The sequence below is a fragment of the Streptopelia decaocto genome (genome assembly GCF_964273445.1).
Source record: "Streptopelia decaocto genome assembly, chromosome: 23".
NCBI classification, from domain to species: domain Eukaryota; kingdom Metazoa; phylum Chordata; class Aves; order Columbiformes; family Columbidae; genus Streptopelia; species Streptopelia decaocto.
Genome location: NC_138678.1, coordinates 3,368,751 through 3,384,328, shown reverse-complemented (window position 1 = coordinate 3,384,328; position 15,578 = coordinate 3,368,751). Strand labels below are relative to the sequence as shown.

At 69.2% G+C, this 15,578-nt stretch overlaps 1 protein-coding gene across 2 annotated transcripts; it reads right to left on the bottom strand.

Annotated features, from left to right (window-relative positions):
* Position 1: 1 nt before the first annotated feature.
* Positions 2–14,405, bottom strand: MAP7D1 (MAP7 domain containing 1). 2 transcript variants are annotated; one of them, XM_082071433.1, is made up of 18 exons: positions 14,269–14,405; positions 7,920–8,576; positions 7,752–7,820; positions 6,900–7,063; positions 6,495–6,609; positions 4,792–4,902; positions 3,142–3,264; positions 2,868–3,010; positions 2,613–2,746; positions 2,258–2,517; positions 2,013–2,181; positions 1,788–1,947; positions 1,432–1,536; positions 1,277–1,330; positions 1,118–1,175; positions 890–1,007; positions 622–818; positions 2–539 (listed from the first exon to the last, which is right to left on the bottom strand). In XM_082071433.1, the coding sequence occupies exons 1-18, from the start codon at positions 14,321–14,323 to the stop codon at positions 529–531; spliced, it is 2,703 nt and encodes a 900-aa protein (XP_081927559.1). In that variant the 5' UTR covers positions 14,324–14,405; the 3' UTR covers positions 2–528. The 2 variants fall into 2 exon arrangements, with proteins under 2 accessions (XP_081927559.1, XP_081927558.1); XM_082071432.1 differs by lacking the exon at positions 4,792–4,902 and having other exon boundaries at positions 14,269–14,382.
* Positions 14,406–15,578: the final 1,173 nt, after the last annotated feature.

Genomic DNA, 15,578 nt, shown 5'->3' with positions numbered 1-15,578 from the left:
GGGCACTTGTCCACTTTTATTGTTCGCAAAGGTTGTCCGGGTGCATAACACTGTCACAAGGGCACGGGGAGCAGCGTGGCGCCGGCCGGGGGCCCCCAGTGCACACACGGGGATGTGGGGACGGGCTGTGGGCCCCGGCAGCCCCGAATCCTCCCGTCCCGCGCGGGGCCAGGCCGGTGTCCCCCGTGTCCGGCCGAGCTCTATTTACAGTATTCACATACATTGTACCCAGCGAGTTAAATAACTACAGTATTACACCACACATCTGGGGCGGCTCTGGCGGGCGGCTAGGGTGGGGGTGTCAGTCTGATAAGGTGCATATTTAAAAAAACAAAATAAAAACAAGAACGAAGAGAGAAACCAGGTTTCCCCCCCGCCGGGGTCCCACACCCCCCCGGCCCCCCGTGGCAGGGCCGGGCAGGGGGGAGCAGCGAGGTTCTTCTCGTGACAACAGCTACGGTTCTGCGCGGGCGTCCGAGTCGGGACGTGTGCGGTGGCACCGCGGGGACGTCTGCCGGGGCCTGGCCCTCACAGCACCTCTGCGGAGGAGGAGGGGGCAGCAGTGAGACCGGAGCGGCCACAGCACCCCTGCTCCCCCCCTGCACACCCCCCATCTCTCACCTGTCACCTGGGGGGGCTTGACCACAGCCTGTTTGAGGAACGGCTCCTTGTCACCGAAGGGGATGATGCTACCAGGGCTGGTGCCGTGATGGGAGAGCTCCAGCAGCTCTGGCGGCCCCCCCGTGCCAGAGAAGCCGTTCTCGTGCTTGCCGGGCTGCATGCCGTTCACCAGAGATGCCACCTCCTTGGCCGGGGAGCTGTGTGGTGGGAGGGCTGGGATCAGCCATGCCCTGCCACCCCCAGCCCCCCCGGCCGCCCCCGTGCTCACGTCTGCTGCAGCGCCTCGCCCGCCGGGCCCTTCAGCCCCCCCGGTGTCCCTGCGCTCGGTGTCTCTGTCTCCGGGAGTTCCTCCTCCTTTGGCATCGGCCCCGTGCGCTTCTCACGGCCTGGGGACACCAGCAGAGTCCCCGCTCAGCGACGGCCCCTGTACCAGCACGGCTGGGGGGGCAGGACGGGACCATGTCTCTGCGGGCACCCCAGAGGCGTGGTTGCATACCTGGAACATCCTCCTGCTCGGCCGCTTTCCCATTCACCACCTTCTTGTCCTCCTTCTTCTGCAGGGAGACAAGAGCCATGAGGGGCAGCAGCAGTGCCATGAGGGCTCTGCAGTGGACCCCATGTCCCCAGGAAGGGGGACACAAGGACAGGCACCCACCTTGGCATCTGCTGCATCCGACTTGCGTGTTCTCTTCATGATCTCCTCCAGGCGCTGTGGGGCAGAGAGGGGCTTGTGCACAGCCCTCGCCAGCGGGACCCCGTGCAGGGCCCCCCGTGCCGTTCCCCATGCCCATGGGTGCCCCAAGCCCTCACCTTCTTCCTCTCCAGCCGCTCCTGCTCCTCCCGCTGGAAATGCTTCTCCCGCTCCAGGCGCTGCCGCTCAGCCTCTTCACGCGCCCTTGCCTCGGCCTCTTCCCTCTGTGGCACAGCGGGGACAGATGAGACGGGGCAGGGACAGTGGGGACAGGCTGCCCGGGTGGCTCAGCACAGCCCCACATCCCCTGGGCACCAAGGGGCTGGGCTGGTCCTCACCCCTGCATCCCACAAGGGTGAGGACCACAGGAGAGCATCCCCGCCTTCCCCTCCATCCCTGCCTTCATCCCCCATCCCACCTCTTCCTCCCCTGTCCCTGCCACCCTCGCTTTGTCCCCAGACCCGCCACAGCACACCTGTCTCTGCAGCCGCTCCGTCTCCTCCCGCTCGGCCCGTGCCTTCTCCTGGGCGTCGCGTTCCTCCTGCAGCCGCCGTTCCTCCTCCCGCTGCCGCGCCAGGGCATCCCTGCGGCTCTGCTCCTCCGCCGCCCGCTGCGCCCGCTCTTCCTGCATTCGCCTGCGGGGAGGGTCCCTAAGCACGGTGGGGAGGCCGGGGCTGGGGACCAAGGGGGCAGCACCCACCTCTCCTGCTCCTCCTGCTCCCGGCGCTCCCGCTCCTCGCGCTCCCGCTGCTCGCGGGCCTGGCGCCGCTTCTCCGCCAGCAGCCGCGCGGCCTCCTCCCGGTCCGTGGTGCCGGCGGGGGCTCTGCCCGGGGGGGTGGCGGGCGCGGGGCTGGGGGCTGCGGGGGCGGCTGCAGCGTGCACACAGGATGAGAGCTGCTCCCGCCGCCCCCAGCCCCACCGCCCCCCCGGCCACCCCCTACCCACCTGTGGTTGGTTCTGTGGGCACCTTGGGGGACTCGGGGGGTGCTGGGGGAGCTGAGCCCCGCTCCTCCTCCTTCCTCTCACGCACCTTCACCTTGGTCTCCTGCTCCCCCCGCTCCTCCCGCGCCCTCGCCCGCACCTTGGGAGAGGAGTGGGCGCTGCGGGGCAGGGGCGGCTTGTGGGGGGAGCCAGGGGCCGGGCTGGGGGACGCCGGACGGGCTTTGGGGGTGGCAGGAGATGAGGGACGGTTCTTGGGGCCGGGGCTGCAAACAGAGCGAGAGATGGCATTAGCGGGGCCAAGACAGCCCCCGCAGCGATGGGCCAGGGACCAGCAGCCCCCATGGTGACAGGTCCCGACCTGCTGTCCGCTGCGGGCAGGAGCCGGGACTGCGCCGCCGGCAGTGACTGCCGCTTCTTGAGGCTGCGCTCGCGGGACAGGGCGCTGCGCTCCTTGGCGTTCTCCCGCTCCTTCTCCTTCTTCTCCTTCTTCTTCTGCTCCGGCCAGGGAGAGACAGAGGCAGCGTGAGCGTCAGGTGCTCGGCTCGGCCGGGAGCCACGCTGTGCCCAACGGCCACCCTGGCACCGAGGGGTCCCCGCAGGAGGTGGCACTCACAGGCGAGGACTCGGTCCTGCGGCGTGGCGTCACATCGGGGCTGCCAGCGGCCACCTTCCGCCTGTCGCGGCAGCGGTGCTGCAGGCGGTGGTTGTGGCAGGGGCTGAGGGGGCTGGCGGAGGCCGAGCGGGGACACACGGGCACTGCGGGAGGAGTGACCGCGCCGTCAGGACAGAGCCGGCACGGCACTGGCACCAGCTCTCTGCCGGCTTCAGGCTCCCTCGTCCCAGTCCCCTGCCTGTGCCAGGACCCAGGTGTCCCCCCGGGTGCTCACCCTGCTCCTTGCCATTCCCAGACAGCGTCACTGCACTCCGGCTGCGCGCCAGGAAGGACAGGGTGGGCGTCATCAGCCGGTCCACGATGCTGCTCTCCCATGGGCTCAGCTGCAAGCTCCGGTCTGTGGGGGGAGAGGGGCCCTTAGTGTGTCCCCGAGCCCCCAAACATCAGCCTTGCCCCCAATCCCATGGCCGCACCAGGAGGAGCAGCCGTGCAGTTTCGGCAAAGCCTGGGCACACGCGCAGCCCTGGGGGCACCCAGAGCTCAGCCCCGCTGGGGAGGGGCCCCCACTGCCCTGCACGGCGGCTGAGGAGGACGGGGGGCTGTGCAGGCGCAGGCGTGGGGGCGGCTGCGTGCCGGTGCGACGGTGCTGTGGCACAATGACGACGGTGTCCCCATGCCCTACGGACACCCCAACCACCATGAACCCACAGCGAGCGGCACCCACGGTGCAGCACCATGGTGAGCAGCGCCAGGGTGCAGCCATGCAGCCCCTCCACTCGCCCTCTCCTTGTGCCCAGCATCGGCGTGTGCCCTCCCTGTTCCCTGTCCTGCTGTGATCAAGCCCCCAGCATGCTGCAGCTGCCACGGGGACACTGCAGCGTGCCCTCACCCCAAGGGAGCTGCGCCAAAGCTGCCGAGCATGCCGCGGGAGCCAGGCCAGGCTCACGGCACCCAAGGAATGGAGGTTCCCGGCCATGCTGCCGGCTTGGCTGGGCACGGGGCTGCCAGTGGCCGCCCTCCAGTGCATGTCACTGGTACCAAACACCCCACGGACACATGGGAAGCACCTGCAGAGACAGAGCCCCTCTGTCCCTCTCCACTGTGGCCCCCAGTCAGGCCAGGAGCAGCACCTGCTGCCAGGAGGGGAGCAAACAGAGCCTTGGGTGCAGCAGGGGGGACAGGTCACCAGGCTGGCACCGGCCCAGGGAGATGCTGCTCCCGCTCAGGCAGTGCCAAGAGCCCCGGGTGCCGCTCCGCAGGCTGAGCCCCCGGTGCGGGGCTGGCAGGAGCCGCCTGCGTCACCACGGCCCCGCAGCCGCCCGCGTCAGCTGCTCCGGCTATTTATACCCAGCCGGGAAGGCGCACGCCCATCGCCAGGCAACCCCGAAACACAACAGCAGCCCCGGTGCTGGACACGGCCCTCCAGCGCAGCCAGCAGCATCAGGCAGCTCGCCCAGGACCAGGATGACCTTGCAGCACCCGACGCAGCACCGTGCCCACGGTGCTCGGTGCCACCGAGCCCCGGGTGCCGGTGGGGACAGGCGTCGCAGCGGCGGCACCAGCATCGTGCCCAGCCCCAAGGAGGGTCCGGTGACACACAGCCCTGCTCTGCGGCTGCAGCTGCACCTGCCGAAGCTGCCCTGGGGCAGGGAGCCAGGGCTCCCAGTCCCTGTCCTGGCGCCCCACGGGGCTGCCACAACCCAGCTGCTCCTCCTCCTCTTCATCCCAGCCTGCACACAGCCTCAAGGAGCTGCCGGCCGGCTCCAGCCTCCTCCCGCAAACAGCAAACGGCTTCTCCTCTCTCTGCGGGCACCGTGCTGCAAGGCAGGGCCTGGGGGTGGGGGACCCTGGCCTGGGGGTCCCCAGCGCGGGGCAGGAGCTGGGCTGTGCCCCCTGCGCTGGGGCAAATGCAAAGGGCTCTTACTTCTACTGGGAGAGTTCCAGAGGGTGGCAGAGGATTTGGAGAGCCGCTTGTTGATTATAGAGTCGACGTGTTTGGGGAGGTTTACAGCGGACACCGAGCAGCGGCTCGCACCTGGAGGAGGGAAAAGACACAAGGGCATTAAGGTCCCAGGGCTGGGGCCGGGCCCCCGCATGCAGCATGCACGGCCGATAGGGGCACGGGGCAGGAGGACGTGGCACAGAGAGCGGGGCTGGGAGGTGCTGGTGTCTGGGGACACGACACACTGCACTGGCATCCAGCACGGCACAGTGCCCCAGCTGGGGGTCATGCTGGGATCATGCAGGGATCTCATCCTTGGGGAGCCCCACCATGCCGGGCCCCCAAACGCAGCCCTGGGAAACAGGGGCCAGGTGGCCAGGGACCCCGGCAGCACTGGGCCAGCCGCCAGCCCATGGAGCAGGTTGAGGGCAGCAGGTCCAGACAGACACAGGACAATGCTCACACAGGTGCTGGGTCCCTATGGCAGTGCCAGGAGGGTGCTGGTGGCTGGCAGTGCCTCCATGGGGTGCCAGGACCGCCCTGCCCTGTCCAGGCTCCTCTGGAGAGAACAACCAGAGGAGATCGCTGCCGGCAGAGGCGGCAGCCGGGAGATCGGTGAGCAAGAGCATCAGCAGCAGCTCCGGTAGCATGTCCCGTGTTGGAAGTTGCAGGGGCAAGTGTCCCCTTGCCAGTCCCTGCTGGGTGCTGCACCGCAGCACCGCACCTGAACGTGCCACAAGCCACAGCCAGCCACACGGTGCCCATACACAGAGCCTGTCTGGGCACAGCTGGCCAGAAAACACCTGGATGCACAGTGCAGCACAACCCGACACGTGGTGACCGTACACACGCGTTGCCTGTACACACACAGTGCCTGGCACAGCCGGACACACTGCACCAGCATGAACAGCCCCAACAGGTACAGCTGGGCACACGGTGCCGGCACACGCAGCCCAGCCAGGCACAGCCAGGACACAGCACATGGGGGGCAGACGCACCCTGGGCACAGCGCTCCCCTCTACACCACCGGCTGTCATCCGCCACACCAAGCAGTGCCAGTGCCTGCCAGTGCAGCCCTGTCCTCTTGGTGGTCAGGGGACACGGGAGACCCCCACACACCCAACCATGGTGATGAACCCTGTGGGGTGTCCCTGAGAAGCCCCTGAGGGTCCAGCTGGGCTCAGTGCTTCTGCTATGGGACATAGCACTGCGAGGCACAGTACAGCCACGCACACCCAGCCACAGTCACCCCCATGCTGAGGCTGGAGGGGCCAAGCGCTGCCCCCACCCTGCCAGGGGACAAGGGGACACACTACAGCACAGACCCTAATGAGAGACCACAATGACCTCGCGTGGCTCCACAGCCCACGGCAGACTGCAGAGTCCCAGGCACCGCGGGCACAGCTCCCCACAGGCAGCCAGGGCTGTCCCCAGGCACATCCCGGCAGAGTGGTGACCGTGACACACAGTCCCAGCTGACACCCAGCCCCACGAGAGCAGGGAAAAGCCAAAGAACCCGCCTGGGCCCTGGCCCAGCACAGCCCAGCAGCGTGACCTCAGAGCAGAGCGGGGCTGCGACAGGTTTAGGGGGTCTCACCCCCCTCGCACAGAGCCCCGCAGAGCCGTGCCCAGCCGTCCCCACCGCCGGCAGAGCCGCAGGGCCCAGCGCCCAGCCCAGCACTCACCGTCCTTGTGCGCGGGGGAGCCGTGGTGCAGGGCCCCTGCCCAGGACCACCGCTGCTGCCGGATCTCTGCCCACGTCTTCTTGGCTGAGCGCTGGATCGCCGCCTCGTAGCGCTCCTGCCGAGGAGAGGGATGGGTGAGGCCAGCGGCCTCTGGAAGGGGGTCGGGAGCGACTGGTGCCATCGGCATGAGGCTATCGCAGAGATGGGGATGCTTGGAGAGAGACAGGGCAGTGATGCCAGCCTGGCCAGGGCACGTGTGCCCCAGGAGCTGGGTACAGCGGGGGCTCCACACCACGAAGGACGGGCATACGGGCAGCTCCCAGGGGCTGCTGGAGCCAGAGGGTCACCCCAGCAAGCGCGCCCCCAGCCCCCCGCCTGCTGCGCTCACAGATCGCCCATCCCCACCTTGTTCTTCTCCAGCTTCTGCCTCTGCCGCTCCTCCAGCACGGCTCGGCGCTTCTCCGCCTTCAGCCGCTGCTCCTCCAGCCGCTTGCGCCGCTCCTCCAGCTGCTTCTCCCGCAGCAGCCGGGCCTTCTCCTCTTTCTCCAGCCACAGCACCCGCTTGGCGGCTGCGGGGGGGAGCGGGGGCGGTGGGGTCACACCCGCGGCACAGCCCCGGGGAGCCCCGCCATGGGGACGCGTGTCCCCAGTGGTGGCACAGGGCTGTGGGCTGGCCGGGGCAGGCGGCCGGGCTCGCTGGGCGCGCGGGGCAGGCGGCATCGCGGCCGGTCGGCGAGGGAGGGGTTTGGGCCAGGACAAAAGGGAGGCCGGGAGCCCGCCGAGCGCGCCGGCAAACAATGGGGGAATGAGGGTGGAAAGAGCACGGGGACCAGGAGGCCCCATGCGCAGCGCGGGGGCCCCGCTCGCCCGCCACCCCGAGCTGCTGCGGGGCTGCCTGCTGCTGCCTGCACACGGCACAGAGCTGGGCACTGCGCTGGTGGCACCTGCACAGACCAGGGGGCATCCGGATGGCAGGGAGCAGCCGGGGGAGCATGGCAGGGACATGCCGGGGGCACAGAGCCATGCTGGGGGGGCAGAGCCACCGGCACAGCAGCTCCTGCCCGGGCTCAGCTCATGGCAGCTAATGGGATTGCCCGCGACCCGGCAAAGCTCCTTAGCTCCTGCCTCCCTCCGGTCACTTTCCCTCTTGGCTCGCGCCCTGGGCTCACCCGCCCCGTGTCCCTTCCGATCCCCCCAGCCCCATGTCCCTCCTGATCCCCCCAGCCCCGCATCCCTCCCGATCCCCCCAGCCCATACCCAGGTACTTGGCCCGTTCCTCACGCCGCTCCTTCGCCTGCTTGTGCCTCGCTTGGGCTTTCTGGGCATCTGTGGGGGGAGATCCCATGAGAGCAGCCCCCAGACCCCCATCCTGTGCCACGCTGGCACCAGCATCCCCGGAGCACCCTCGCCCCCGCGGGCACCCACCTTGCTTGGGCCGGGCACTGGCGGCAGGAGCTGGCGAGGCTGCGGCTGGGGTGCTGCGGTCACTCCGGGGGGGCACGTCCTTTGATGGCCCAGCTGCGCCGCCCAGGGGACTCTTGGCATCGGAGGGGGCCCCTTTCCCAGCAGCCGGGGCCGGGGGATCACTCCCATGGGGCAGCGTCTCTGCCGGACACGGGGCAGCAAGGACGGGGACCGGCTGGCCGGCAGCGTGGGGAGACGCCTCTTCTTTGGGGTGCTCCATGGTGGGGGGCTGGGGGGGCCCAGGGGTGGAACTGTCACACCAAGGGGGGACGCTCTCTGCTGAGGGGGTGGGGGATGTGGGCTGTCCTGATGGTGCCACGGCTGGAGGGACGGGTCGGTCATGCTGTGGGGTGCTGCTCTTGGGGGGGGACGTCGCAGCTGGGGGACAGACGGGCTGCCTGGAGGGGGTCACGGCTGCTGGGACAGGCGAGGTGTTCTTTTCGGAGGCGGAGACGGCTGGAGGGACAGGCGAGACGGTCTTTTCGGAGGGAACAATGGCTGGAGGGACGGGTTGGTCATGCTGGGGGGTGGTGCGGTCTCCCTGCAGGACACCCCCAGGTGAGGGGGGCGGCAGGGTGGGGGGGGGCACGCTGTCTCCCATCAGGGACGGTGGCTTCCCTGCAACACAGGAAGAGCAGAGCAAACAGTCACTCGGCAGGGGAGCCGGGAGCAGCCCGATCCCCCTAAACGCAGCCCATGGGAACAAGGAGCTGGGGACAGTCCCCATGTCCCCCGGGGAGGGCAGCGCGACCCCTACCCAAGCCCTCCTCCTGCCCCTGTCTCGGGGGGCACCCACGCGGGTGCCAGGCACTGGGTGCACAATGCACAGAGGGACCGGCCGGGGCTCTGCCAGGCACCGCTGCCACAAAGCCACCCTTCTTCCCCCAGCAGCTGCCACGCCGGCCCTGCCACAGGGGAACGTGGGCACCAAGACCCCACGCAGGCACGGGGACCCACGTGTGTCCCCACTGCTGTCCCTGGAGGATGCGCGGCCGCTTCCGCCGGCACTCTCGGCACGGCCACAGGCAGGATGGGCGCGGGCCCCGCGGCCTGACGTCACCGCTCCGGCCCATGTCCCCCAGCGCCGCGCTGCGCCGCAGCCATGAACTCATGGCCCAGGAATGCACACGAGGCCGCGCCAGCAAACAGCCCCCTCCCCATGCGGGGCCCGGCCGCTCGCTGCCCCGCCGTGGGGCTGGCGGGGGACACGGTGCCCGCTCTGTGCCTGGGGAATCGCCCCCCACCCTGGCCAGCCCCAGGGTGCCGTGGGGGAGCCTGCTGCACGCCCCAGCGCTGAGGACAGAGACACGGTGCCTCCCACCCTGCGAAGCCACAGCACATGCCCTCTGCAGAAGTGGATGTGCCAGGACCACCTGCGGTGGCCAGCAGTGGTGACCCCCCCATGGCAACCAGCCCTTTGCAAACACAGCTTTGAGCACCCGCCGGGATCACAGCCCGAGCCACATGCAGCGGCATGGCCATCACTCCTGCCCCGGGAAGGATGCCTGACCCACACCAGGGCTCTGGGCACCTGGCTCCAGCCTCGCAGACACCGCTGCAGCGCATGGCCCCAGCTCTGGTGACCAGGGATGGCAAGGACACCAGCGACTGGCAGCCACCGGCCCCATGCGCGGCTCTTGCCGAGGGGTGACATCACGTGCCGGCTCAGCCATGTTTGCCAAGCTCTCCACAGTCCTCAGAGAGGGGCAAAGTGTGGGCTCTGCAAACAGGCGCTGGCGCCGCTCCCCCACCCCACGCCAAGCCCTCGCCGTGGGACACAGCCAGCCCCGGCCCCCCCGCACACCCGCACAGCTTTCCGGGTATTTTCTGCCGCAGGAAGCCGGCCCATCCCCTGGCCCGATCCTGCACATCCCGCGTCCCCGTCGCTGCACCCCGCAGGGCAGCCATGAGTCTGATGTGCAGCTGGGAAGATGCTGGGGCTGCAGCTGGGGGCTCCCCTGCCCCGTCCCCCCAGATTGGCACCCACAGGCTGGGCACTTGGCAGCCCCCAGGTGCCAGCTCTGAGGACAAGACCCACGGTGGCAGCACCTCTGGGAGCCTCGGGTGTGCGGGGAGCGGTGCCAGGGGACGGCAGCGCCCGCGGCCAGGGCAGGGCTGCCGGGCACGGCCAAAACTCCTGCACGCGGCTGGGGCCAGCCCTGCCGCCATCTGTCCCTGTCGCTGCTCCAGCACGGCAGCTGCCCTGAAATCCAACGCTGCCTGCGCCCAGGCGGTGCGGGCGTCCCCTCTCCCTTGGACGGGGCATTCCGCAGGGGATTAGCTCCCCAGCCCCCCAGACGTGCAGGCATGGCTCCCCTGCAGCCCCAGCCCAGGCGAGCCTGCGCGGCACTGACCCTGCTGCTGGCACCGGGATGGCACAGCGCTGCCCCTCGACGCTGCGTCACCCAGCCCATCCCGGCTCCTCCTGGGTTCCGTGTGGCACCAGCACCTGCACCACCAAGCACCACTGCCACCTCCAGCCCAGCACCGGTGCGGCACGGCTCCGTGGCCGGCACATGGCTGGGGATGCTCAGCCAGGCAGAGGCCAATTTCCTGGTGCTGTGAAGCGAGAGCACATCGAGGCCCCGCGGGTGCTCCAGTCGGAAGGAGCGGCCATCGTTAACCAGCAGCCATCGTTAACCGTCCGCTGCACATCCCCGCGGGGCACATCCCACGAGGGCGGGGGGGGGCACCCACCACGCTTTAACCTCAGCTCCCCCATCCGCCATATCCTCATGTTCCCGCTCTGTGGCACGGCTGGAGCCACCATGGGCTGCTCCGCATGCGGTGCCTGCGCAGGGGACACTGGACAGGGCCCATCCCTGCCCCGGGAGGAAAGGAGAGCAGAGCTGGCCGGTGCAGCAGGGACCTGTTGGTGGTCACTGCAAAGCCACCTGAAAGGGCTGGTGTCACAGCGCCTGGCTAGTGGAACCCCGGTCATTGCACAAGTCCCTGCGATGCCCAGGGATGAGGTCCCAAGGGGAACCACAGCCCCCAGAGCCAGCACCAGCTCTGTAGGGCAGGTCCCCACTGCTCCTGGGGACACCCGTGCACCCAGTGCGCCCTTGGGCCTTTCCTGGTGTGGCTGGTTTCCAGCTGCCACCCTCCTTCACCTTGATGGCAGTGCCCGAAGGATGCGTCCCCAGGGCCTCTCCTCATCATCACCAGGTACCATCTCTGAGCAGGGAAGCAGCTGCACCCCAAGGTTGGGATTGCTCTGTGGGTGCTGGTGTCTGGCAGGGAGAGCAGCTGCCCGAGGCCACCGCAGTGCCATGGGGTGTACAGGAGTGCTCAGAGCCCTGCGGCGCTCGGGGCCCTGGCACTGTCCCTGATCTCACCCCGCCTTGCCATGTCTCAGATGTGCTTCACTGCTGAGTCTGCCCGGTCCCACCCAGCTCCCGGGATTCCCCCGCTCCGCAGCACCCGCACACCTGGATGAGAGGGACGGTGAGCAAGCACCCCGGCACAGTCCCAGCACGTCCCAGCCATGGGCGCAGCATTGACGCACATCCTCGGCCCTGGCTCATGTGCACGGGCAGGTTGATACACAACGCAAGCGCCTGCAGCCCTACACCATGGGATGGCCAGTGCAGCCCAACAGCAATGACACCCAGTCCCTGTGGAGGGGATCCCATGGTGCTGCTGCTGCCCTTCTCAGGGTCTGTACCCGCCCTGAGGTACCGGGACGGGGGGTGTGGGGCAGCCACACAGGAACCGTGCTGTCCCTCGCAGAGGCCACCGAGCTCCTGCGGCTCAGCACCGAGCCGGCGGTGACATGCCAAGCCAGAGAGCAACAAGAGGAACTTGGGAGATGGGATCTCGTGGCCAGAGCAGGGCCAGAGCTGGGGGTTTTCCAGGGTTTAAAATACACATGGAGGAAAGAGCCTGAGCTGCTGCTGCGCCTCAGCACCCCCACGGCAAACTTTCCATTTGGCTGCAGTGATGGCACAGCCCCAAACACAGCGAGGGCAGGGGCAGGCGGCACCTGCCTGCCATCCATCTGGGCAGCGCTGGCAGTGGCGACAGGAGGTGCCCTCGTCCTTGGGGCGACCCGCACGGAGCCACCAACACCGAGGGCAGCTGGCCCAGCCACACTCCCAAAAACCTGTCTGCTAGCATCACACTAGGAAAACAGAAACCTGGCTCAAAGGCAGGGCATCGCGCTCTGCATCTGCTGGGATCCAGCCTCCAACACCTCCAAAAAATGGGTCCTAAGCCTCATGACGCGGATGTGGCACCTACCAGGGCTGGGGCCGTGCAGGATCCGGTGCTGCTCCCAGCCAGCTGCCTGTGCTGCCGCCCGTCCCTGCTCCGAGCCCTCCAACGAGCGAGAGCTGCACTATTTTGGACATGGCACCACGGGACTGTCACATCTCTGCTCCACACATCGCGTCACGTTGCTCTGACAGCTTCGCAGCAGCGACTCTGTGGGTGTCCCTGTACGGGGAGAGCTCCCGAGCTGCCAGCGCCCAAACACAGGCACTGGCTGGCAACCAGCTCACCCTGCACCCTCCCTCTCTGCCGTCCCAGTGGCAGAATGGCAGGAGAAGCTGGCAGAAACCCAGATAAGAATGAACCTCTGCCTGTTCCCTGCCTTGGTCCTCACCCCCCTGCCTGCCCATGGGGCATCATTCCACACGGGCGGCTCCATGAGCTCCTGCCCCACCAGTACCACCGGCTGCCCCACATCACGGTGTGTCTGGTCCCTGGAGGACAACCCTGCCCCACCAGCACCCAGCACACGGCACATCATGGGGAGCCGGGGGCTCTGACCAGCACTGGGCAGTGAGATGTAGAGCAGCCTGGGCTGCGCAGCCATGCGGGTCTCCCAAATGAGAAGGACCAGGGATGGTCCCCAGAGCAGGATGTGCTGCAGAGCCACCCACGCTCTCCCAGTGCCATCCTCCACTGGCGATAGAGCCAAGAACCCCCCTGCACCGGGGAACCAAACCGGCCAGGGGTGCAGGGGGTCAGCGTGACCGGGAGCCGCCATCCCTCCTCCCCGGGCAGCAATGGCCTCGAGAGAGACGGGAAGGCCCCGTTGGGCTGTGGAGGCAGCGAGGGGACACAGACAACATGTCCGCAGCGAGGACACGCCGTGCGGGCGGTGCAGCCGGGGACCTGCAGCCAGTTTGTTCTTGAGGCACTGATAAAGGACAAGTGGCATCTGGGCCTCGCCGGGAGCCGGCAGCGATCGCTCCCCCCCTGCCAGGGCCCGGGCGGTGAATCACGGCGGCACCGGGAGCGAGGGGGAGGGGAGCAGAGCCGCAGCTCCTCTTCCTCCATCTCCTCTTCCTCCATCGGTGGGAAGCGGCTCCACCACGGAGCCCTCACTGCTTAGTCACAGCCCCGCGCAGCGCCCGGCGGGACAGAGAGCGCTTGGCTGGAGCCCTGCGGGGCAGAGCCAAAACAAACCCCCCCCCCGGCCGCCGCCCTCCCGGTTTGCCGAGTTCATCCCGGGGCAGCGCCGGGACCGGACCAGCCGGGACGTGCCCCGAGCCCCCGTGGCGGGGGGCAGCGCCTGCACCCCCCGACCCGCCGGCACCGGCTGCTGCCCCGGGCCGCGCCAGCCGGCTCTGGGTGCAGGCAGCGGGACGGGCCGTGGCGGGGTCCCCGGTACAACCGGGGCACAGATCTCAGGGCCACCCACGCCCCAGAGCAGCCGCTACCACATGTGGCAGCGGACCCCCGGCAGCGCCACTTGGGGGGGGGCCGGCCAGCATCTCCGACCGGCTGCCGGGAAAAAGCCTGGGCAGGGGCAGGCGCCACCGCCCCGGACCCCGCCGCCATGGCGGGGCCGCCCCCGGGAAGGCTCCACAAATGCAGCTCCCCCTGCACCCCCCGCCGGCGGCGGCGCCGGGGGCTGCGCGGCTCCGTCCCACTCCAAGATGGAGGGGCCGTGCCCGGGCTTTGTCCCTCCCGGAAAGAGCCCCCGGTCCCGGTAACGCATCCTCCCGGCTCCTCCACCGCTTCCCCGGGCCCCCGCCCCGCGCTGCCGCCCGAACGGCTCCGCGGGCGGCCCCGCCGCATCCCCCGGGCCCGGCGCAGCGCTCCGCTCCCTGCGCCCGGCCGCCGCGGCATCGCCGTCAGCATCCCCCACGGCGGGATCCCGTACCCCCGCGGTCGGGTCCGGTACCCGCCACGGCTGGATCCGCACCCCCACGGCCGGCTCCCGCTCCCCGCCGCGGCCCGGCTCCCGGCTCCCGCCTCCCCCACGGCCGCATCCCGCAGCACGGACTCCGGCGCAGCCCCGTGGTGCGGGAAGGACCCCGGGCGGCCGCCGGAGCCGGTCCCCGCGGCGAAGCCTTACCCTGGGCCGGCTGGGGCCGGGGCTGCGGCTCCCGCCCGGCGCGGCTCCTCTCCATGGCGTGGCGGGGAGGCGCAGAGGGCTGGCCCAGCCGCGCCGAGCCGCGCCGCCCCGCTCCCCCCGGCCCGGCGGGGGAGGACGCTCGGCGCTCCCCGCCCCGGCTGCGCATCCCGCCCGGCCCCGCGGGCCCGAGCTGGGGGGAGCGAGCGGGCAGAGGATGCTCTGCCCGGGCTCGCCTCTCCCCTGCCCCAAACGCGAGCTCCAGCTCCGGGGTCTTGGTCACCCTCCCGCAGGCAGGCTGGGACCCCACGCCCATCACCCTGGCCTCAGGCCTGCCCTGCTGCCCATCCCTGCCATGCCCAGCATCCCCCAGCCTTGCCTGCCAGCCTCTCCTCACCCACATTTTGGGGCTTGCACCCACCCTTCCCTCTCCCCACATTTCACGAGGTTTTGGTCACCTGCGAGGTGCTGGCCCTGCAGCAGACACCCCCTGATGCCCCTGCAGCCAGAGCCACAGCCGGCACCGCTCAGATCAGCTGCCCGATTTCCAGACACCCCAAAGAGACATTGATTTCCGTCCCAGAGCCCCACCTCGGCTGCTCGCGAGGCCTCGCAGCTGCTTTCCCCACCACCCACCCGTCACACGTGAGCCTTAGTCACCGCCAGCAGCCGCCCCCATTGCTGGGGCGAGGGTTTCGCTCCCACACATCCCACCCTGCCTCGATAACAGGCAGATAACAATAGGCCTCCCCCACTCCCCGGGTAGGGGCAGAGGCCTTGGCTCAGCCCTGCTGCAGGATGAAACTCCTCTTGGCCTTGTAAGAAACAGGGGTGGGCCAGGAGAGCGGCTGCGGTCCCTGCCCCGTGCAGCATCCTGGAGCAAACGCAGCCCGGGCACGGGTGTCTGTCTGCTCCAGCAGCGCCCATCAGAGATGCCTGGTTATGGGATGATGCCACCGCAGGGCCAGGAGATCCCCTGACACCCCTTCTCCCTTGCCTACCAGGCAAACAGGTTTCCTGAAATCCCAGCCCTTTCCTGCAGAAGCGTGTTCCTCTGACTCAGGGGAAGGGGAGCGGGCTCCCCTGCAGATGAGGTGGCCCCACTCTGTGCCACTGCAGGGTGGCTGCTCCTGCAGCACCCCCAGTGCGGGCAGTGATGCTGGGGGCTCCTGCCCAAGTCGATGGGCTTATACAACACACAGAGCATGGATCGATCGTTCTGCTGCAGGCAGAGCCCCGCCGCGTCGGGGTTCCTGAGAACAGCCGCCTTCCCGCACTGATGGAAAATCCGATGAGCTCATGACGATCATGCT

What these genes read in the sequence shown, in the direction of transcription:
- MAP7D1 (XM_082071433.1), bottom strand. Translation starts at nt 14,323, where the DNA reads ATGGAGAGGAGCCGCGCCGGGCGGGAGCCGCAGCCCCGGCCCCAGCCG. An exon ending in TGGGAATGGCAAGGAGCAGG is followed by an intron (nt 3,011 to 3,141) that starts GTGAGCACCCGG and finishes CTCCTCCCGCAG; the next exon opens with TGCCCGTGTGTCCCCGCTCG. An exon ending in AGCGGCTGGAGAGGAAGAAG is followed by an intron (nt 1,331 to 1,431) that starts GTGAGGGCTTGG and finishes TCTGCCCCACAG; the next exon opens with CGCCTGGAGGAGATCATGAA.